The 22,320-nt window shown below is 44.4% G+C and overlaps 1 protein-coding gene across 12 annotated transcripts in view; it reads left to right on the top strand.

The window, feature by feature from the left end:
* The first annotated feature begins 3,448 nt into the window (after positions 1-3,448).
* The window catches only part of LRRC7 (leucine rich repeat containing 7), a 561,937-nt gene continuing 543,065 nt past the window's right edge, over positions 3,449-22,320 (top strand). For 4 of the 12 annotated variants that reach the window (XM_074265661.1, XM_074265657.1, XM_074265658.1 and 1 more), the window contains exon 1: positions 3,449-4,400. In XM_074265661.1, the coding sequence (XP_074121762.1) occupies positions 4,399-4,400 (2 nt within the window). In that variant the 5' untranslated portion in view covers positions 3,449-4,398. Of the gene's footprint in view, positions 4,401-5,589; positions 5,784-22,320 lie in introns of those variants that run through there. The other 8 variants (XR_012481825.1, XR_012481824.1, XM_074265665.1 and 5 more) reach the window with 5 other exon arrangements.

Genomic DNA, 22,320 nt, shown 5'->3' with positions numbered 1-22,320 from the left:
AATCGGTGCCAGGGCAGCTCGGAGTTAGTTTAAAGACAGCTTTGCCATTTGCATTTCAATGGTTCGTTTCTAAGAGCCCACTGAAATTGTTATAATATAAGACATTGTTCAAAAGCAGAGGTGGCCAAATCCTGTAAGAGATTCATAAATCTTGTGCAAAATCGGGCCAGTGTGCTCAGGGCCTTTCAGGAAGAACACTGCTTTTCTTCTTCTGCATTGTTTCCTACTGAAATCATGGCTGTCAAATACCTAACAGCTCACAGTGGCCACGCAGACTTTGCAAAACCCTATCCATTTACTTCTTTGCTGACTCACAGGTCCCCAGAATTAGGGAAGGTGGGAAAAGGGGGCGTGATATTATTCCCACAACTCCCTTAGGGCTGAGGAAAATACAAAGGAGTGAAGGCTCTAGAAAAAAACCAAAATTCCCACTATTATTGAGGACATAGGAGGTAAATACTAATTTCCCAGGATCCTCCAGGTATTCAATGTGAACATTTTCTTCTTCTTCTTCTTCTTCTTCTTCTTCTTCTTCTTCTTCTTCTTCTTCTTCTTCTTCTTCTTCTTCTTCTTCTTCTTCTTCTTCTTCTTCTTCTTCTTCTTCTTCTTCTTTCTTCTTCTTCTTCTTCTTCTTCTTCTTCTTCTTCTTTCTTCTTCTTCTTCTTCTTCTATTTCTTTTTTCTTTTTCTTTTTTTAGAGGAAACAATACAGAAAAATGTTGTGGATAGATTTGGTAACCGTGAGCACTTAGTGAGAAGAACTGGGTGAAGGTGGTATAGGAAACTCTGTGGCTTTGTGGAACAGCAAAGATACCCTGCCCTTGCTGAAAGTCTGTGGCGTTGTGTTACCGCAGGATACCCTGCCATTGTTTGGGGCACAAAAGGAAAAGTGAAACCGTCCCTGCCCTTGAGGAGGCTACAATCTATTGAGAGAAATCAGGAAAGTAAACAAAATCGGTACAAAGTAATTCTTGGGGGGAAAGAATAGGGAAAGGCCTCCGGTGGAAGGCCCGGCTGAGATACACCTAGAAGGGAGTCAGGAGTTCCGAGGGATGGAGAGAAATTGCCCGACGAAAGCAATTCAATTCATTAATAAGCATTAATTAAGCCCATAGAGCCATCTGCATCAAGCAGATTCCAGAGGTGGGGGAGGGGATGTGGGTGGGAGTGAAAGGCGTTCAGTGCAGACGTGCAGGGCTGCAGCAAGCAGGCAGGAGAGGGAATACTTTATGGGGGATCAACGAGAAACCAATTTGCTGTGGGGGGGGGGGTTGGAGCGGGGGAGGGAAGGTGTGGGAAGGACAACCTGGAAAAGCTTTTCACTGCTGAGCTAAGGACTAACTCCACTGAGCTCATTTTCAAAAGTGGTTTTTAATTTCCCAGTTCTCACTTGCACACCCTCCACTGGGCTATCCGCCCGGGCCAAGCAAGCCTAGGAAACGGGAGGTGGCCCTGACTAGGGAGGGGGGAAGTCCAGCTGAGGCAATTTGTCCCCTGAAGTCATTATTTGCTCCCCCTGACAAAGCACTTCCACCACCCTTTTCCAACCCTTCAAAAGTCCACTTGGGTATTTCTTCTTTACTGAGGCTTTTCCAGCTTCTCGCTCTCCCCTTCCTCTTTCTCCTTTTCCTCCCTCTCCTTTTCCTCCCTCTCCCTTTCCTCCCTCTCCTTTTCCTCCCTCTCCTTTTCCTCCCTCTCCCCTTTCCTCCCTCTCCCTTTCCTCCCTCTCCCCTTCCTCCTTCTCCTTTTCCTCCCTCTCCCTTTCCTCCCTCTCCCTTCCTCCCTCTCTCCTTCTTCTCTCGCCCCTTCCTCCCTCTCCCCCTTCCTCCCTCTCTCCTTCTTCTCTCTCCCCTTCCTCCCTCTCCCTTTCCTCCCTCTCCTTTTCCTCCCTCTCCCTTTCCTCCCTCTCTCCTTCTTCTCTCTCCCCTTTCCTCCCTCTCCCTTTCCTCCCTCTCCTTTTCCTCCCTCTCCCCTTCCTCCCTCTCTCCTTCTTCTCTCTCCCCTTCCTCCCTCCCTCCTTCTTCTCTCTCCCCTTCCTCCCTCTCCCCTTCCTCCCTCTCCCTTCCTCCCTCTCCCCTTCCTCCCTCTCCCCTTCCTCACTAAAATGAAACATCAGTTTCTCCCAGTGCTCCGCCAGCTGTTCCCTGCAACCTTCCCCGGCAGGTCACCCATGCAGTGAGTTAACCACGACCCGAATCCCTTTCCAGGCAGTTCCTACTCAGGCGGGGAAGATGGTTTTTGACCTTGAAGGGCTGCTGCTCCCCAGACCCACAATGGGGAGGAGGTGCCTTGCCATGGGGCACAGGGTGTGGGGAGCGCCCCGAAGCCCGCCTGGACACAGGCACCGCCTCCATTGGCGGTCGTTAAAAGATGGCACTCCGGCCTTGACTTGCTTAGCCTGAACAGTGCTAGGTGACCCCCTCCTCCCACGGACCGCTCCCCAACATTCCCACACGGCAGGGTCTAGCTATGTATGGATTTAGCATGTCCAGCTCCCACCAGTCTCTGGGAAGATAAAGAGAAGGAAGACACGCACTAAATGGGAGGGGAGGGATCCAAAGATGTGCGGAATAACATTCCTGTCAAATGGCCACTTTTCATCACCTTCCCCCCCCTAAATTTTGTGGTTTTTGTTGGGGGAGGGGAGGACTGTTTCTGGTGGCCCGCAGACACTTCCAAGAGTTTGACAACAAACTCAGTGGCCGCCGGGATGGAGAGGTGCCTTTGTGTGCTTGTGAGGGGGAAGAGAGGCGGTCGGGCAGAGCCGAATGCTGCAAGTCCTTTGTCGCTGGGAGGCGGCCACTCCCAGGGTGGGCGCTAAATCCTAAAAGGTGGGAGTTATACCGACTGCACTGGGACCCCCCCCCCCATCTCCTGGACGGTGTGGGAGGGCGGGGGCTCCGGGCGACCACGAGGGCGAGGAGCTAGGCAGCCCGGGTTAAAGAGCCGCGGCCCCGGCCCCGGCCAGCCCCGGCAGCCCCGGCCCCGACAAGCCCCGGCACAGCAGCAGCCCCGGCAAGCTCCGCGGAGCCCCGCGCCCGCTCAGCGCAGCGCTTCCTGTCACGGCACTGGGGGAGGGGGGAGGAGGGCCGGAGGAAGGGGGGCGCTCTCCTCGCACACAAGCCCGAGCAGGCGGGCAGCGCGGGGCGCGGGGAGCAGCTGCTCCGGGGGAAGGCGCGGGCCGGCGGGAGCCTGGGGCGGGGGCCCCGGAGCGCCGGCTCGGAGTGGGGGGAGCCCCCGGCGGCCGCAGGCAGGGACTCCCGCGCGGAGGGAGCTGGCGCTGGCCCCCGGAGCCGCCGCCGCCGCCGCCGCCGCCGCCGCCGGCGCGGCCCCGGGTCGCCCCCTCCCCAGGAAGCCTCGGCGACGGCGGATGGGCTCCAGCCTGGGCATCCTCCGCTTTCCCCGGGGGTTTTTAGCCGGGGAGGAGGCGGGGGCTGGCTGCGAGGGGAGGGGCGCGGGGCGCGTAAGGGCTCAGTCTCCACCCCCCTCGCTGCTTGGGGCGGGGGGGAGAAAAATCTCCTTGACATTTTTCACACTTTGAAGCCGTTGCTGCAGCCGGTGTAGTCCGTCCTACCAGGGGGTGGGGAGCGAGAGGAAGAAGAGGAGGAAGAGGAGGGAGGAGGAGGAGGAAGAGGAAGAGGAGGAGGAGGAGGAGGAGAAAGAAGAAGAAAGCCAAAAGGACAAGGGGGGAGGGGGTCGAGCCAGCCAGCGAGCGAGCCGGGCCGCCCGCCACATGCCTCGCCGAGCCGCCCGGCCGCCCCGGCACCTGTGAGCGGAGCCGCCGCACCGAGGCGGGCGAGGGCCCCGTCCTGCAGGCCGGCGGCCGGATCCCCCTGAACACGGCTCCCGCTCCCGCCGCGGCGGCCCCGCGCCCAGAGCTCCTCGGGGATCTCCCCCCAGCCCCGCCCCGCCCGGCCCAGGCACGCCGAGGCTGCGAGCCGGGGGCCGGCGCTCCGCTCGCCTCCTCGCCTCCCCTTTCCCCAGCAGGATTTATTGTGTGTGGAGCCTCCCGGGGGGTGGGGAAGGAGGTGCCGCCAGCGCCGCCGCCGCCGCCGCCGGTGATTGGGTGGCCGGCCAGGCTTGGCACAGACTGGGAGAGTTAGCGCTCTCCTCCCGCCCCCAGCCTGCTGCTGGTCGTTAGCCGGGCTTCCCCTCTCCGCCGCTTCCCATGGGAACGCATCCAGCGGGCCACCTGAAGGGCATCGGCATCATGGTCTAGCCCGGGACCTGCCCGGAATCCCCTGTCCTGCTCTCCGCCTCTCCGAGAAAAGGAGGCGCACCCCCCTCCGCTCCCCTCCACTGCGGCCCCGGGAAGCCCCGCTCTAAGGAATAAGCCTCTGCAGCTGCACGGCCGTCGGGAGCCTCGGACACTCATGGATAGTTCCTCCCGGAGCCTGCAATGTGAGTACCCGCTCCGCCCGCCTCCGAGGGGCCGCTGCAGTGGCCGCCCGGCGCCCGCCGCGGCCACGGGGAGGAGGCGTGAGCGCGGCCGCTCCCGGGGAGGAGAGGGCGGCGGGCGCTCGGCGGGGCGCTGCTGCAGTGGCCTCGGGGGTCGGGCCGGCCGCCGGGTGGGGGGGCGGCGCGGGCGGTGGGAGAGCGCGGTGGGGGGGGCCACGGCCGGGCTAAGTCTAGTAAAGGGTTACATACTGCGAAAAGGGTGTGGGAGAGCTAGCGAGGAGCCGCTGCCGGGGCGCTGAGCGCCCAGCGGGGCCGAGCCGAGCTTTCACGCCGGCCCGGAGCCCGCCAGCAGCTGCTCGGGGAGATGCCCAAAAGCCCGGAGGGGCTGTCGTGAGAGCTGCGGGCACACATTGGCTCACTCGCACGCGCGCACACACACACACACACACAGGCGCGCGCGCACACTCACCCTCACACACTCACTCCCACCCCCAGACACACACTTGTAGCGAGGGAACGTTCACCCCGGCTGCTCTCCCTTCTGTCGGCCCCCGAGGGGCTCTTCCGGATTGGGGGCTCGGGTGGAGAAGAACGGCTTTCGAAGCCCTTTGTTCCGCCCGGAGGCAGAGGGGAGAGGGCTTCTCGGGTTCGGGGGGCGGAGGGGGAGGGAAAGGAGCTGGGGGGGGGAGGGAGGGGCAGGGGGGGCAGTCGGTGGCAGAAGGCTCTCCCCCTCCCCACCGCAGACACCTTCCCAAACTCGAGCTTCGGCTTGCTATAGCCGCGGGAGAGGGAGGATCGAGGACCGGGCGATTTCCGCGCTTTTGTCCCCTTTCAGAGTCTCGGTGCTCGTCCTCGCTGCTGGACGGCTCTGCGAGCCCGGGCTCGGACAGCCTCCCGGAAAGAGTGAGCCGAGGCATAACAATAGTAGAAGCGCTGCATCCCGCCGCCTGCACATTGCTTTCATTAGCACCTCTCGGGCTTTCTGCGTTCGCTGGGACTCAGCGATCTCGGGAGGGCGGCGTTATTAGCTTTGGAAATCGCTTGAATATGGGGCCGTTTTTATTAGTTAGGGGATTGCTTTCCACATTACAGTGCTCAACTGCAAGGGCGGGGGGGGGGGGGCGAGAAAGAGCCCAGCCTCCACCCTGTGGCCCCTCGGGTTCCGTCTCCTCCCCGTACAAAGCGGGGGGCGGGAGGGGGGATGCGTCTGAGGTGGGGGCTAGCGGAACGTGGAGGTGACTTGCCTAACTCGGGGAAATGAACGCCGAGCAAAGCTCCTTTTTAGAAAAAGGGATGATGGAAGCTCTCCTACGTCCCAGCCTTCCAAGAAGGAAAAAGGGAGGGTTTCTAAGACATCTGCTTGTGCCTTCTGCCGACTTTCGCCAGGTACCTTCCGTTCGGGGAGATCACCTGAGGGGGGAACTGGGTCATTGCGCGCCCCCGAGCCCCCCCGGACCGCGCGCCCCGGGCAGTTTGGAGCCCGGGCTGGGAGGGGAGCACTTTTCTTGGCTGGGTGCGTTCGAACCTGGGGAAAGTGTCTAGGCACAATAGAGATATCCGAGCGTGGGCGAGAGGAGTGGAAGCAGGCCACGTGATCCCTCCGGTGGGCAAGCTACACTGCTGGGAACTTGATTTTCTTTGTTCCTGCCTGAGCCTGTGAAATGTCATGCGTCCAAGCTGCTTTATTCCGCCTACAGAGGAAGAAGAAAGTTTGCTGCATGCCATAATGGAGAGAGAGAAATGCCCAAGGACGTGGGGATTTTGAGGCGGGGGGAGGGGGGTCCTTTCAGCCCCTTTTTTGAATAAGGCTCGGCATTGTGGGAAGGCGGTGGAGAAGTTCAGCTCCCCCCACGCACGTGGGCATCTCCCACGGCCCCGAACCTCCTACCTCCTTCTGTTAGAAGCAGGCGCCGCTGGGTCCCCCAGCCCGGGGAGGCTCAGCCATTCCCAGAGCCACCCAAAGTGCGGTTTCTGAACTCTTCCCAGACTCCAAGGAGGGACCTGCCCTGCTGGGCAATGTCCGTAGGCGTCGAGTTCCGAGACTGTTCGATTTCAGGGTGTCTCAGATGCGAAAAGATGCAGACTGGAGGAGTGGGTTTTGCTTTTGTTTCGAATGCACCGGAATACCAAGGGGATGGGGGAGTGATTTTAGGAATCCCTCGGTTTGGGCGGTGAGAGAGAGCCCGCTAGCGCGCGCGCGCGCGCGCACACACACACACACACACACACACACACACACACACACACACAGATTGTGATGAGGTTGAATTGGGAACCTTCTCCCAAACAAGGCTGGACAAGGGGCCCCTCTCGATAACTGGGGATTTTTTTTTTTGGGGGGGGGAAACCAGAAGTTTGAATGTCTGGGCGATGGTTCTCATTTTTATTTCACCATTTTCCAAAAAATCCTAGTGAATGGAAGTTTGAATGGTTATTTCAATAGGAGCCTTTGTGCTCCGAAGCCTATGCTGGTATTTCCCAAGAAGAGGACAGCCATCTCTGGCACATTCTGGGGGTGAGAGTTGTTCGTGCACCTTTTTAGTTGGTTATTCGTGAAAAGACGTGAATTTGCCATGGCAACCCCTACATTTTCTAGCACATGTGACTGCACACATGCCGTGTCAAAAATAGAAGCACCTCCTTAAAGAGACACAGACCCATTCAGGGAAAGTGAACCGCCCTGAGCACAAGTTGGTCAGAATTGCAGAGCTGCTTCTAACTTGCTCTGTTTTCTGAATACAAATCCAACTGTTTGGATTTTATTTTCTTATCAAAATGCAAAACCAGGCAATTGATTTTACTTGATATTTTATTCTTCATCTTCTTTTAAAATGCCTTTCTCATCTAAGTCAGCATATTTAAGGACACAAGTAGATCTTTTAAGAGTTCAAAGACCAGTTAAGAGAAGACACTAACAGACAATTAGAATGCCCCTTTTGGGGGAGGAAGAGGAGTCTGTGATTTCCTTGGCATAAGACATTTTCCCCAATCAATGAAAAGCCTCAATTTCTTTGCCAATTGAGGGTCTTAGATGGTCTCATTTGTCAGAGTACTGACTGGAACTCAGGCCTCATTGACTCTATTCACTAACCAAAGTTGTTTCTCTTAATAGCATTATGGTATAATGAAAACTGCTGTGTGTGTGTGTGTGTGTGTGTGTGTGTGTGTGTGTGTGTGTGTGTATGTGTATATATATATATATATATGTGTGTGTGAGTGAGAGAGAAAGACAGACAGAGACAGAGTATTTGCTAAGATTTTAATATTTTTGGATCTTTACAAAAACCCTACTGTAATAAGTATCACAAGTGTGTTTTTTATCCTGATTTTCCAAATAGGAAACCTGAGGGTGAAAGAGATTGAGTCATTTGCCTATGAGCACACAGTTAGTAAATATGAGAGACAGGATTTGAATACAGCTCTTTCTGACTCCAGAATATCTTTGGACCACACTAGGTTGCTTCTCAAACATATATAGATTTTTGAAGGAGTTACATTTTTGTTTGAGGGGAACTTAAGCTACAACCTTAAATTATCAAATGCAGGGCCCTTGATTAGCAATATGAATTGAGGTACCAACTCACTTAATTGCATGTTTTGGCTACAAAGAGTCTTTTGCCACTTAGTGATTACCACAGAGTGCTTGGTAAGGAGTAGAAGCTTCTCACCCTAGGTATTACTCCAGTGCATTGTTTTCAGAACCCCCTCTCACTGGGATCTTTAATCAGAGGGTGGATGTCCTTGGGCTGGGAATGGCAGACAATCCATTCTTTCTCTGGCTCTCTTGTGGAGAGCCTCCACCCTAGAGGTTTCATGCTCCTGTGCAGTTTCGCCTACTTCCATCATCATCCATTTGCATTTTGGGTCTGCATCTGTATTATTTTGGGGGGAAGAGGGCCTCCTATTGACAACCTACCCTCTATCACTGCCAAATAGCAGCTGCCTCTGGGAAGTGGGAAGTCACCTAGTCCATATGGACCAAAGGCAGGTTTTTTCCTTCAGGCTTCTTGAATCCTAGACTAGCTTTCTAATTATTATCACACCCTGTCTCCCTAGGGCTTTCCTATTTTAATTGAAAATGACATATTACTTTGTACAAAAAAAAAAAAAAAAAGAAAGAAAAAAAGAAAAAGCCCCAAAAATCTCCCACACTCAATCACATTTATTTGTTAGATTTGGGGAAAGGAAGAGATCCTTAAACAAAAAGAATCAAAATAGTAATAATTTGTTTCCTTTTTTAAAATTTTTTTAGTTATTACTACTTTGATATTATAGGTATCTCAAAAGCCTAAATTCAGTTTTAAATTCATTAACTTTAAACTATACTAAGACTTTTAGGACATTCTGCATATTTAGTTCATTTAAACATATATTCTACTCCACACATTATATGCCAATTAATGTTATGATGGGTTAAATCCAATTCAGAGCATCAATTCTATAGCCACAGATCCTCTGAAACTGACTTAACCCACCAAAACTAGATTTGAGCCACAAGTCAGGGGGAAAGTCTCCATGTTCCTTAGGGTGAAATGGCAAAACACACCATGATACATATTCTTTCAAGTTATTTCCATTGATAAAACTCTGTGTTCTTTAAGGTCCCTTCCAACTAGATCTAGGAGCTTCTGATCTTATAATTCACTCACTTCATTTTAGTGGAAGAAAAGGACATTCCTCATGTAGTCATCTTTTCACTTCCATTAAGAAAAAGAAACTTTCTAGAGCTTGGTATACAGAGAATAACTACTGGGAGGGGGGTGTAGAATCAGTATTTCTCAATGTAGTTTAATTATAAATAATCTGTCATTTATCATTTATGTTGCTGTTATATTTCAGGTATATATTTATATGTATATATAAAAATTATTTTCCATTTAGAGAATGAGCATGCTGGGTTTTCATGCAGAGATATTACTACTGAAGGGCCATCATGATAAGCTAATCACACTCTTCTCTGGTGTCCTAGCACTAACCAGAAACCATACATACATATTTGGCTAATACATATATATGGGTTAGTTGGCAAAGTGGATAGAGCACAGGGTTTGGAATCAGGAAGATTGATTTTCATGAGTTCAAATCTGGCCTCAGATATTTGTTAGCTGGATGAACCTGGACAAGTCACTTAATCTTGTTTGCCTCAGTTTTCTCATCTGTAAAATGAGCTAGAGAAGGAAATGGCAAAGCACTTCAGTATCTTTACCCAGAAAATCCCAAATCAGATCCCAACGAGTCAGATATGATTGAAACAACTAAACAAGAATAATAGCTGGGTTCAAATTGTGGCTAGAGACTATTGTTTTAATGTGGAGCAGAAGCACTTCCCAATCCCATCTTTAACTCTTGATTCTGTTCACGTTTGCAAGTCATCTTCCCAGAGCTATCTCATTCTCTCTTTTTATATCTCACTGTCAAAAAGTGTGGCTCTTCTTTGAAAATTCTATGGAGTCTCCCCTTTCATAAGCCTTCCCTGATTCCCCACCTTTTCTCAAACTGCCCCTTCAATTTTTTGAAAATACTTTGTCTGTCATGACCTCCTCTCTTTACTCAACTTCCAGTGCCCATTGATTATATGTCCACAACATCTCACACAGCTGCTCACTTCCCTCCACTCCCACAGATCTTATGCTGTCACTGAGTCACTTGCAATATTCTGCTCATATTCTCTCTGCCTGGGCTCTTCTCTTTCCAAACCATCCTGCATTCAACTGCCAGTCATCCTCTACCCCCAGCACAGGTTAGAGCATGTGATTCTCCTGCTTACAAAGCTCTACCTCCCTCCTGCTTCTAGGACAAAAATGAAAAAGATCCTTTGGGCCATTTCTAGCCCTTGAATAATGAAGGGCTTCATTATTCAACTCCAGCCCACCTTCCCACCTATGTGACTTTGTTCCTCAAACTCTTCAACACGGTCTGGTCCTTGATATTCCGTTTACCATTTCTGGTAATCTGGTGCTCAGACTGTGTCCTGTGCCTTCAACAAAGTCCCTTGAGAGTAGGGAAAGTGCTGAGCACCTACTAAGTGCTCCCTAAATCATTTGTTGACTTTTACTCCTAGGATCTACCTTGCCTGATCCACCTGGAGAGCTTATGGTGTTTATTTTGCAGATGTTTAGAATTAGAATAAGTCTCTCTGTGTTATTTCCTCTGATAAGATGTAAGTTCCTTTTGTGTGTGTGTGTGTGTGTGTGTGTGTGTATGTGTGTGTAATCAATGCATCCAGGAGGTCTTGCTACATAGTAAGTGCTTAATGAATGCTTTTTTATTGATTATTACATCTTGTCTTGTTTCTTACATATTTGTTTAATAATCACATATTTCTCCCTCCCCCCTTCCTCTCTCTTTCTCTCCCCCTCTCTTTCCCCCTTTTCCTTTCCCTTTCTTTTCTTTCTCCCCTTCCCTTCTCTCTCCCCCTTCTTTTCCCCTTCCTTGTCTCTCCTCTCTCTCCACCCCTTTCTCCCTCTTTTTCTCCCTCTCTTTTCCCTCACTCTCTGTCTTTGTCTTTCTGCCTATCTTTCTGTCTTTCCCTCCCACCCTCCTTCTCTTTCTCTCTTACTTTTCCTCTCTCCCCTCTCCCTTTCTATCTCTCTCTCCTCCCTCCCCCCTCTCAGATTGTAAGCTCCCTGAAGTCAAGGACTATGTTTCTTTATCTTTACTTTCCTAGAACCTAGCAAAATATGTTACACATCATATATATGTTACACATTCATTTGATAAATTGTTATTGAGATGTTACATAGCTTTTAGGTTAACTTATACATAAAAGTGAATTAAGCCTACCTCCATGATCTACTATCATCATTCTGGTATTACATTCATCAACTAATACCAAACTGAGAATTTTTATAATCTTAAAAAAATAAATTTTAATTGCACTTTCCTCCCTTTTGAGATTAATGAAAAAAATCAACTAAATTCCATTCTTGATGAGGTTTTATCCTACACTATTCATTTTGTTTTTAGATTATAGCATTCAGATTTTATGTTAAGCAATCTCACAAAATTGAAAAGATGACTTAATGCATTGTTTGGCAAGCATATATATTGAAAAATATTCAACTCATACACAATTTGAACACCCATGATAAGATTTACAGTTGTTTTTTTTCTTATGTTTGGTATAGATAAAATCAGAAATGGTGTTGTAAATGAATAAATAATGTTGAGATGACACAAATTAATTAATACCCAGAATGCCTTTCTTATAATATGTTTATAACCAAAATTTTAATTTCACGCCTAAACAGTTAAAAACTCTATATTCTTACAGGATCATCAGGATTATTATAATGTAGGGAAAGTAGGTATTCGTTGGCTTCAGTACTAGATCTATTACTGCTATGTGATATAAGTAAAAATAACAATAATAATACCTAAAATTTATATAGAATTTTAAGGTTTGTGAAACACTTTATAAATATTGATTTCATTAATCATTATAATCCTGAAAGGAGGGGTCTATTATTATCCCCAATTTACAAGTGAGGAAACTGAGTCAGGGAAAGATTAATTGACTCACCTAGTCAGGCAGTTAGTAAGTGGTAGAAGTCAAATTTGAACTCAAGTCTTCCTAACTCTGAATTCTAGTGCTCTATTCTCTGAGCTACCTAGCTGCCTGAAATAACTTCGCTTCTTTCCCCCTCCCCTCCATTTTTTATGCCTCCTTAAATATCTTGGAAGGGTTATTACATCATGTTTGAAAAAAAAAATGAAGCACTAATTTGCATAACAACTACATCAACACAAAATAGTATTATTACAATAGGTAGGAATGAAATATCAAGTAAACATAAGTCAGTATAAATCATCATCCTTAAGGCAGGGTGTGCACTAATATTTTTACTGTATTAAAAACACCTTCAGTTGTTCCATAAAGCACTTTAATAATTGATTATCTTCCTTCCTCTTTTGGGGTTCTCTCATATTGTCCAAAAATTGGTAAATGTTTGGGTTTTCCTTGATGAACATAAAAATATTGATAATTTCAACAACCCCTCTATATTCAAATGAACATCTATAGCCATGTTTGGCAGTAGTGCATCACATGACTTTCATGACAGTTATTTAATATGAGTGCAGAAAAGGCAGTGGCTTATCTTCATGGAATAATTAATACATGACAGAAATACCTAATATGCTATTAGAATCTGTCGTGTAGAGGAATATTAAGATTATTTTAAATAAAGCCTTTTTTTAATTCAAAAGGCTGCCTTGATTTTTCTAAAAACTGCTGATATTCTTTAGAAAGAGACATCTGACGAGTTATCATAAGAGATCATCAAATGGTTAACCATAACAGAACTTAGGCTACATGCCTTTTTAAAATACAGAGAATAAATGCAAGTAATAGCACTAAGGTTTTTCTGTTTAAAACAAATCTCTTACCTTGTAAAGGCAAAGTTTTACAGACTTCCTAAATCTCTATCATTCCATTTTTTACATATAGAATATCTACATCGGCTATAATTGGGACAATCACATCAATCTAATAGTGAACATACAAGTGCCTACTTTGGACCAGACATGACAGAAAGTGTTGGAGATGCAAAGACAATATTTAAAAAAAAAAACTTTCTTACCTTCAGAGAGTTTATATTTCATTTGATTATATGTTATTATGTTTTGTGTGGGGCTTCCTTATACTTGTACACACCCACCCACACACACACTCTATTTTCTATCTTTCTACCCCTTTATGCAGAGAACATAAGCTGCTTTGGGGCAGACACTTTTTCACATTTATCTTTGCATTTGTGTATCTTAGGATAATTCCTGACATAGAACGTACATTTATTAAATGCTTTTGATTGGCTGATTGCATTATAAGAGAGACGATGATAAAGCTGAATATACATTTTTGAATTAAATATTTTCGTATTTTTAATTCAGGATCTTTAAGTAACATTATCTGAATCCTCCTGGACAACAGTCATATTTGAGCATTGCCAGTGATATTTACAGTGCTATGGTCGTGATATTTTAAAATCTAATTTTGTAAATATCGGAACTCAGTCTATACAGGTAAAGCAGGGAGATGAGATAAATGCCGATCGCCAGCACTGATGATATTGACCATTTCATTTCACGGCTTATCTGAATTTGGGCTGCAGTTATACCCTTCCTGCTATGTTTAGGTATTTGCCTTATCTTTTTGGTTCCCTTTGACTATCTCAGGGCATAGTAATGTTGTGACCAAAATTCAATGAATTTTCCTTATTCAAATAAAGGTGCTTGTCTTTAAGAAAATTAGCCTTAATCATGGTGCATATGATATCATTCTCAACCTGCGTTGTATTGTGTGATGCCGACTTTTTAATAAACATGAGAATATTATTTTAATTTCCCTAGAATTTATTGAGTAATTATAATATTTAGAGAAACCTAACAGTGAAATTAATATTAAATAATAGCGAAATGTCAAAACTTCTTAAACCTTTGAAGCTTGAGAAATCACGTTATTTGGGAGACGGGGTCAGAACGCTTCTTTCTGGTGTGAGAACTTTCCAAGTGAAGAACTCCTTCCACCAATGAAGATCTTGTAATATTCTATAATGTGCAGACTTACAGAGGTGGCCAAGGCATCAAAAGATAGAATAATTTACCCAGAATCATACAAACAGGACTCAACAGGGGAACACGTGAACCCAAATTATTCCTATCCCCAAGACCCACTCACTAATTGGTCATTTAGACTTCTTTTTAAATGACATTAAAGATACAAAATGCTGCCTTAAATCCCCACTTTAAAAGCTCAGTCAATCCAACAAGCATTTGTTTAGCTAGCATCTACCATGGATGTGAAAGGCGTGGATAATGGGAACAGCCCAACAATAATGAAACAGGGCACACCTTCAAGGAGCTTACATTCCATTGAGGTGAAACATTATATATTCTGAGTAGAGAAGAAATTGATCTGAAGCAAAGGAAAATGAAAACTGGGATGGAGACGAGTATTAATAATTTAGGGAATCCATAGAGTTCCCATGTAGGAAAGAGAGCCTGACATGAGCCTTGAGGGGATCTTGGAATTGCAAGAAAACAACTGTCTTTGAACACCAGTGACTTAATTTTAGAACCAAAGAATGTCAGCTTGGAGATGGATCTCAAGAGTCCAGGCTTCTCAGCTTATAAAAGATATTGACATCTCAAAAAAATGTTTAATATCACAAATCTTCTTCTGTAAGCCCAACCTATGTATACTAGGCCCCAGTATGCTCCATGCTTGCTATGGCTCCATATCTAATTTCATACCCAGCATTTTTCAAGAAATAGCATCTCATGAAGAGAATGTGATATACCAAAATTAGAATTGAGAAAACATACATTTGAGAGTGATTAGAGAGATAGGGGTCCCCCAGAAAGTTAGGCTCTGGAGACAGTCTCCACTCCATTTTCATTTATTACACTTCCTATTTGTGTGATCTTTGATAAGTAACTTATCAACCCTAGAGTTTTATTTATAATATAGGAGGGTTGACAAAAATGGTCTCTGAAATCCCTAGTTCTATTATTATTTTTATTTACATTAAAATGTAATTAAATGGAAAAAAGTCATGGCTTATTATCAGCTCAGGTGAGTTACACCCAACTTTTCAAAAATACATTTATCGCTTCAAATGAGGAACACCTGTTTGCTCCACTGACTATTGTTTGCGGACACTCACCCCATAGCCAAGATGTCCAGGAGCAGCTAGAAAGAACCTCCAAATCTATCTAGTCCACTGTTACCTGAAAAAGAGCATTCATTTGTATAGCAGCAAATGTTTAAGACTTTTTTTTTTTTTTAATGACCAAATGGCTATATTGTCTATTAGTACATTTGCTAAGCTTTTCATTTGAAGAATCATTTTCTTCACACCAGCTTTCAGCGTACTGTTCCAGGACTGGTGGGTGGAAAGGAACAGAACATATTCCTGTCTCTAAATGTGAACCCACTCACCATTTTACAGGGAGGAATCTGAATGTCCTTGGAGGAGGTATTAAAGGGAAGAGAGGCTGGCAACCTCCCCTGCTATTGTAGACAGTCAGACCCCCTACCACCACCTTCAAACCAGGCAGATTAAGCGCTAACCTTTCCTTTAACAACAACTCATGCCAAGTCATATGCTTTTTGGACAAGCAATATTGTGAGGGTGCCTTCCCCTCCCCTTTTAAAGCAGATCAACTCTTAGGATTGGGATCTATGCCATGGACCCTGTCACAGGCATGCTGGAAGCTTGGTATGATCCTGTTTGTCACAGAGTGGAGTTGAACATGATCAATCTTGGACCTCAGTCAAGAGGGGTTGAATATTTATGGATCAATTAAGCAGCTATAAGATACTTAGATCTGTAAGTCCTATGGGATGAACCTCAATGTATCGGAGCTTTTCCTTTACATAAGAAAAAAGTATTTATATATCTGATATAAAAATCAATAATCATTCATAAATTTAGATCAATCAAACAATAAAGATGTTTCGACTTCCTACTATGTGTATGGCACTATGCTAATCACTGAGGATCTAAAAAAGAAGGGAAAAAAATAGTCCTTCCCTTAAGGATCTCACAGTGTAATGGGGAGACAGCAAGCAAACAAACAAACGTGGGATAAATAGGAAATAATTAATAGGGAGGCACTAGAATAAGAGAGGTTAGAAAAGGCTTCCTAAGCAAATGGCATTTTAGTTAGTGCTGAGGGTCTGGGAGGATTGTGTTCCTCCTTACAATAGGAGATTTAAGAGGAGGGGAATTTTAGGGGGAAAGATAATGAGTTCTATTTTGGACATTTTGAATTTGAGGCAGTTGGAGCTGTGAGATTGGAGGAGAGTAGAGAGTTTGGGGCCCAATGGAGATGGCAATTAAGTCCATGGGAGCCATGGTTATTATTGATCATCCTTTGTTTTCAGAGAGGACCCTTGGCATCATGATGATGTCTTAGTTTGCACATGAATTGGATTTAAATGAGGCAGAGTTGTGCAAAATCTCAGCCTCATTCTCTCTTCCTGAGTCATTGAAATCCAGTGGCAGGAAAAAAAGCAATGGCTCAGGATGAGTGGGTGGCTTTAATTTTAGAGATGAAGCCTCTTGGCTACTCTCAATCTGGTTGTCTACCAGGATGACTTACCCCAGTACAACCAATGGGCATGGGTTATGTAGGGCAAATGCTCTCTAGAAAAGGGGTTTATAAGAAAATGACTGAAAAATAAAAACAAGTGTGTCCGGAGCTTCTCTGGACACAGCTGACCACATTGGTTAAACAGAACAGGAATTCCAGAATTGAAAGCACTAAGTCTTCCAGATCATGGTATATGCATCGGGGAAGGAGGCAGCTGGCCGTAAAACAACGAGGACATAAAAGAGATCAAGGAGGTCAAAATGGATAAAGTCCTAGACTAGAATCTAACCTCTCTTCTCTTATTACTAACTCTATGGTGGTGGAGCTATTTTTGCCCCATTTTGTGGTTGAGGAAACTGAGGTTATCCAGGACCACACAACTAATAAGTATCTAAGACCAGATTGGAATATGGGTCTTCCTGACTCCAGGTCAATTGCTCTACCCATTATTAGCACCTCATTTCACACTCTTTAAAGGGCGCTCATCGTCGTCCCTTATTAGTTTGATTTTCAGCCAAGGAAGTCTTTTCATCTATTGGAAAACTCTGATTATTAGGAAGTTTTTTCTTTACATCAAGGTTAAATTCACCACTTTATAACTTCCATCCATGGCTCCTCTAGTTCTCCTGTTTGGAGTCAAAAAAACAAAAACAAAAACAAAAAAAAAAACCTAATTGAATCTTGCTTCAATGCAATCACTCTTTGGACCCTTAAAAACAACTATATCTTGTCTTCTCCAGCAATATTCTTTCATCCAATATTCATCATCTTAGATTTCCTAAGAAAACTGATAAAAAAAATATAAAGAATGAATACAAGAAAATGTCGTCCCTGGGGAGAATGATTAACCATTTATAAATACTGGCGTTCCTGGTAGGGATAGGGTTCAGTCAAGGCATTGAGGTGGTTGCTGGAGATACAGGGGAGAAAAGAAAGAACTGCGACTTCAAGGAATTCACATTATTTTAAGAGGAAACAAAATATGGATTTTTGAGAAAGTATAAAATGCCTGTAGGAAGCACACCAGGCTTTTTGGAGGGGTGGAGTTGAGTACACTAGCTGCCAGGAGAGACATCAGGAAATGCTTCATTTACAGGAAATGCTTGAGCCGAGTGTTAAAGGGAGGTCAGGATTCTGAGAGAAGAAAATAAATGAATGAATGGAGGGAGGGAAGAAAGGAAGAAAACAAGATTTAATTGTTTATGATGTGCAAAGCACTGTTATAAATACTCTTTAAAATATAAATTTAAGACATTTCCTCTTCTCAAGGAGCTGACAAGGATGAGAAAATACAGATGTCAAAAAGAGAGGAGATAAAATGTTGTGGATGAGGAACAGCAATTTTACCCTTGGGAAAATAGTGATGAAGGTGGCAAAAGCAATAACAACACAGTTAACATTCATATGGTCTTAATAGTTTGTGAAGAACTTTATGAATATTATCTCATTTATCCTCATAACCCTGAAAGGCTTAAAACTGACTTCCAGGTGTAGCACAGTGTGGACATGTGTATATCGAATGTTTGTTGGCCAGTTCCTATGTTGCCAGCCTTAAGTGCTGAAAGAAAGATGGCAAATCAGAAAGAAGATTGGCTTTATGGGACAAAGACAAGGAGTTCTACTTGGAACATATTTTCAAGCAGTTGAAAGTGGTCATCTTATTGACCACACGCTACCTGAGAGGAAAGCTTCCGGCTTCCCTGAGGGAAAACACATAGGCTAAAAACCAGGGTTAGACTGAACTATTTGGTTCAGTGAACATATCTGATGTATCTGCCCTGTGCCAGACATTGTGCTCAGTTCTGGGGCTACAGAGTTAAAAGGAGACTGGCGGGGTCCTTGGCAGTTCCATCCCACTGGCCAGCACAACAATTTGCAAAGAGAATACAAAATCCATACAAATTAATTCCATGGGAGAAACCTCAATTATGGTTAGAAGAGGGACATCAGGACATGGCTTCTCATAAGAGCAAGTGATATCTGAGTTGAGACTTGAATGGAGCAAGGGTTTCGAGAGACAGACAGGGCTTTCAAAGTGACCTTCTCTTTAGAATCTTCTCCATATGTAAGTTTCTTGTCAGGGAGATGAAATCTGAGCTCTTATAATGTCATTGGACTTAAGTTTCTAGAACACTGGCCAATTCAGCATCTTTTGGCTTTGAACCATGTGACTCCTTGAAGGCAGTTATTTTCCTGCCATAAAAAATTGGGATCATTGCCACCATTCTTACTATTGCTTAATTTAGGAATTCCAGGATTCGTTTAGACACAAATGACAAAAGCAAAGATTATTGTTAGTCTCTGGTGGGAACATTCCATTGGAGTGGGTTATGGATCTCTCACTCTGGGTTCCAGTAGAACGAGACATTGTCGAATTCTCACTGGGATTGAACGTCCCACCATGAAGACAGATGCATGATGATATAACATGAAAAAGAAATAATGAAGAAGCCAAGAAAATAATTTTGGAAATAACAGATAGATGAGAGATTAAAGAAATTGCATGAACAAAAGTGGAATGGGGAGAGACTGAAAGAATTCAGAAAATCAGTTTTGATTCTGAAAAATATCTCCCAGGATTGGGAAGCTATGGGCTTCGAAGCATTATAGGTCTTATTGTTTAAATAGATTTTAAATGTCTCAAAGAATTAGCTCCAAACCAAGAAGAACTGGAAAATGTGTACATATACAAAATATCCATAAACCAAAGCTTTATGGGTCTGAGAAAGAGAACACACTATGAGCGGAGGGAGGCAGAGAGAAAAGAATACTGAGTGAGACAATCTAGGTTCAAATCTTTGCTTTGTCACTGACTGTGTGACTTTAACGTGTCATGGGCCTTTTGGGTCTCGAGTTCCTTTTCTCTAAAATGAGGAAGAGGAAGGGATAGCCTTCAAAGACCCTCAGTGCTCTGAATCTATGATTCAAAGTAAAATGAAGCTGTGTTCTCATAATTACAAAGGTCCCAAGATTGTTTCTAGTAAGTCATGGGAAATGTACCAAGCCTCAATGGAGTTAATTTCAATTTTCTACTTATAGATGGTGCTATCATTTTAGAAAGAGTCAAGAGAAGCTTTTATGCCCTCTTGGATTCATCTCTTTATCTAAGTGGAAGAATGGAGACGTTCCTTAGCATGAGCGTCTTCCATAGTTGCTACTAGTGAGATAGATCTGCTACTTCCATAAAAACCCATGAAATCCATTCACAACAAATTCACAACTCTAAGGGGTGGTGGGTATGTATGCTTAGACGAGACAAATTAGACCTTTGGGTTGTGCATGTAAGAACAGCATCCCCAGCTCTTCAGAGAACTAGCTTCATGAGGGATTTTGGACATTTAATAAATTCCATTCTTTCATTTTGCTGATTGCGGAGATTGTCATAAAAATGAAGCCAAAAACAATTGATAACTATTGGTGAGAGCTTGCTATGTTTCAGGCACTGGAATTGCAAAGACAAAACTGAAGTAAGAGTTTGCATGGTTTCTTGAGGTCAGGCAGGAACTTTTGCATGGACATGTATCCACATAAACAAAGCAATTCAGAGGTACAAACAGTAGGGTCACATAGTAAATGGCAGGGATGTGATTTAAACCCGGGGTCTTCTCATTCCAAAACTTGTTTTCTTTTCAGTGCTGCCTCTTGGGGATGCAGCTCTGAATCATACATAGAGCAGGAAGGAGCTTCAGACATTATCCCATCAAACTTTTTACCCAAAGAACCTCTCAAAAATGTCCTCAATTCCACATCTCCACTAGCAATTAACTCATGACTTGCCAATGGAATTCTTCCCATTTGTAGTGGTTCTTCTGCCATATGATATCCACCTGTTGCTTTCAGCTTTATCCTTTGTAACTCAAATCCCTCTTCTGCATTAACACCCTATACATAACTGACCACCGAGACGTCCGAGTCATATGAGAATCCATTGAGATAATGTGAGTTAAAGCTTAAAGGTTATCCAGATGCTAACTGGTACATTGCTCTAGATCCAATGCCATTTCCTTCAGAGGAGGAGTAGAGGCAGATCAAATCCATCCCTTTCCTGTTTTCTTTTAGAGGCAGGAGTAGAATACCCCATTACCAATGAAAGGAACTAACAAGATGCTCTACACATTGATTCTTTCGTCAGATGAGAATACTCCTTGGATTTATTTCCAGAATCAATACATTAAAGAAATAAATAAGGGTAAACTACCTAGTTTATCAAGAGAAAGAGAGATTCAAGATAAGATCTAGAAGAAATAACATGGACCAAGTCCCATAAAAGACAGAAGGGAATGGGATTGAGGACGTAAACCCAAAGACTAAAAGTTTGAAGGAAGGCACCATAATTAGTAATTTTCTTTCCCCACAACAACTCTTCAAAAATGCAGTACAAATAGCGTCATTTCCATTTTATGGATGATGAAACTGAAACTTATAAAAATAATGTGATTTATCCAAGGTCACAAGCTAATAAATTTGAGATCTGTAACTTAGACCCAAGTTCTGAGGCTCCAAGGCCAATATTCTTTTTCAGTTTATCATACAAGAGGAATGTACATTTATGAATACCTAAGTTATTTTGTGTAAATAGTTGTGGGATACTTCCTATTTCTCCCTAAAAAGAATAATAATATCATTCAACATTTATGTAGCGAGTACTTTAATGTGTTTAAGGTATCTTATACAGATTGACATTTCATCTTCACAACAACCTTATACAGTGGAGCCTATTATTAATCCTTTTTACAGCTGCAGAAATTGATTATGAGGAAGATTAAAGTGATTTGCTCTGGGTCACATGTCTACAGAGTGCTAAGGCTGGATTTAAACTCTGATCTTCCTGATTTCATAGTTAGTGACTCTATCACTACACCCAGAATCATCTGATTATAATTCATTACAATCAGCCTGTAAGCATAATTCCCTACATTACATAGATTAGGAAATTGAGAGACAGATTTTACTAGACTTGGCCAAAGTCTCTTACAGACAGAAGCAGCAGAGGTTCACGGGTAGAAGATTTGGGCTCTTTGCCCTCATATAGGAGCCATTCTCTCCATTTCACATCATTCTTTCCTCAGGAAGACCAAAGATAAATGAGGGGTGTTTGACAATTTAGCTAACTGGTGGACCATCCCTAAATGGACAGTTCCTGCTTTAACAAGTTCTTGTTTTAAATATTCATATGAAAAGTGCATTTTAGACAAAAAAAAGTTTATAGAACCTTTAAATAGCTCTTTGAAAAATTTCCTATGCAAAGGATGCTGCCGTCCAAAATGATTTCTTGATGGTCCTTTGGGGTCCCTCCAATTTCTTGAAGCTGCTGACCTGCCAGGCTACTTGGCCACCTACATGATGTTGATGTCCTACTCTAAAGTCTTACCTTTACATTAAAGATCACCTAAACCTGGGAAAATGAGAGTTTTAGTAAAAAGCTCTTTCCTTCTCTCCTGGGTCAGCTGCAAGTGAGGACACATTTAGGAGCTCATCTTATAAATACATTCTACTGTGAATCTTGTATTATGAGCATTTAATCACCTATGTCCTTTAAAAAGAAGTGAAGCTGTTTATTAGTTTTAATCACTTTTGGCTATGAAGTGGATGCAGTTTCCCAGATTCAGTCTGTGACTGATTGTGGCCTGAGGACCAGCCTCCCTGGGATGTGAGGAGCTTGTTTCTAAACAGAGTAACTATGGAGAAGCTGTATAAAATGAAAACAGGAAAGGGATGGATTTGACCAACAAGGCTTTGAAACCGAGCTCTGCTGTTTCTGGCTCTGCGGCACTGGAAAATTCTCTTCAGCTGTGTAACCTCTGTTTCCTCATCCCTCTCTTTT

This window comes from Sminthopsis crassicaudata, chromosome 4 (assembly GCF_048593235.1).
Source record: "Sminthopsis crassicaudata isolate SCR6 chromosome 4, ASM4859323v1, whole genome shotgun sequence".
Lineage (NCBI taxonomy): Eukaryota > Metazoa > Chordata > Mammalia > Dasyuromorphia > Dasyuridae > Sminthopsis > Sminthopsis crassicaudata.
Note: the sequence above shows the minus strand (reverse complement) of the source record. Positions and strands in the feature narration are given on the sequence as shown.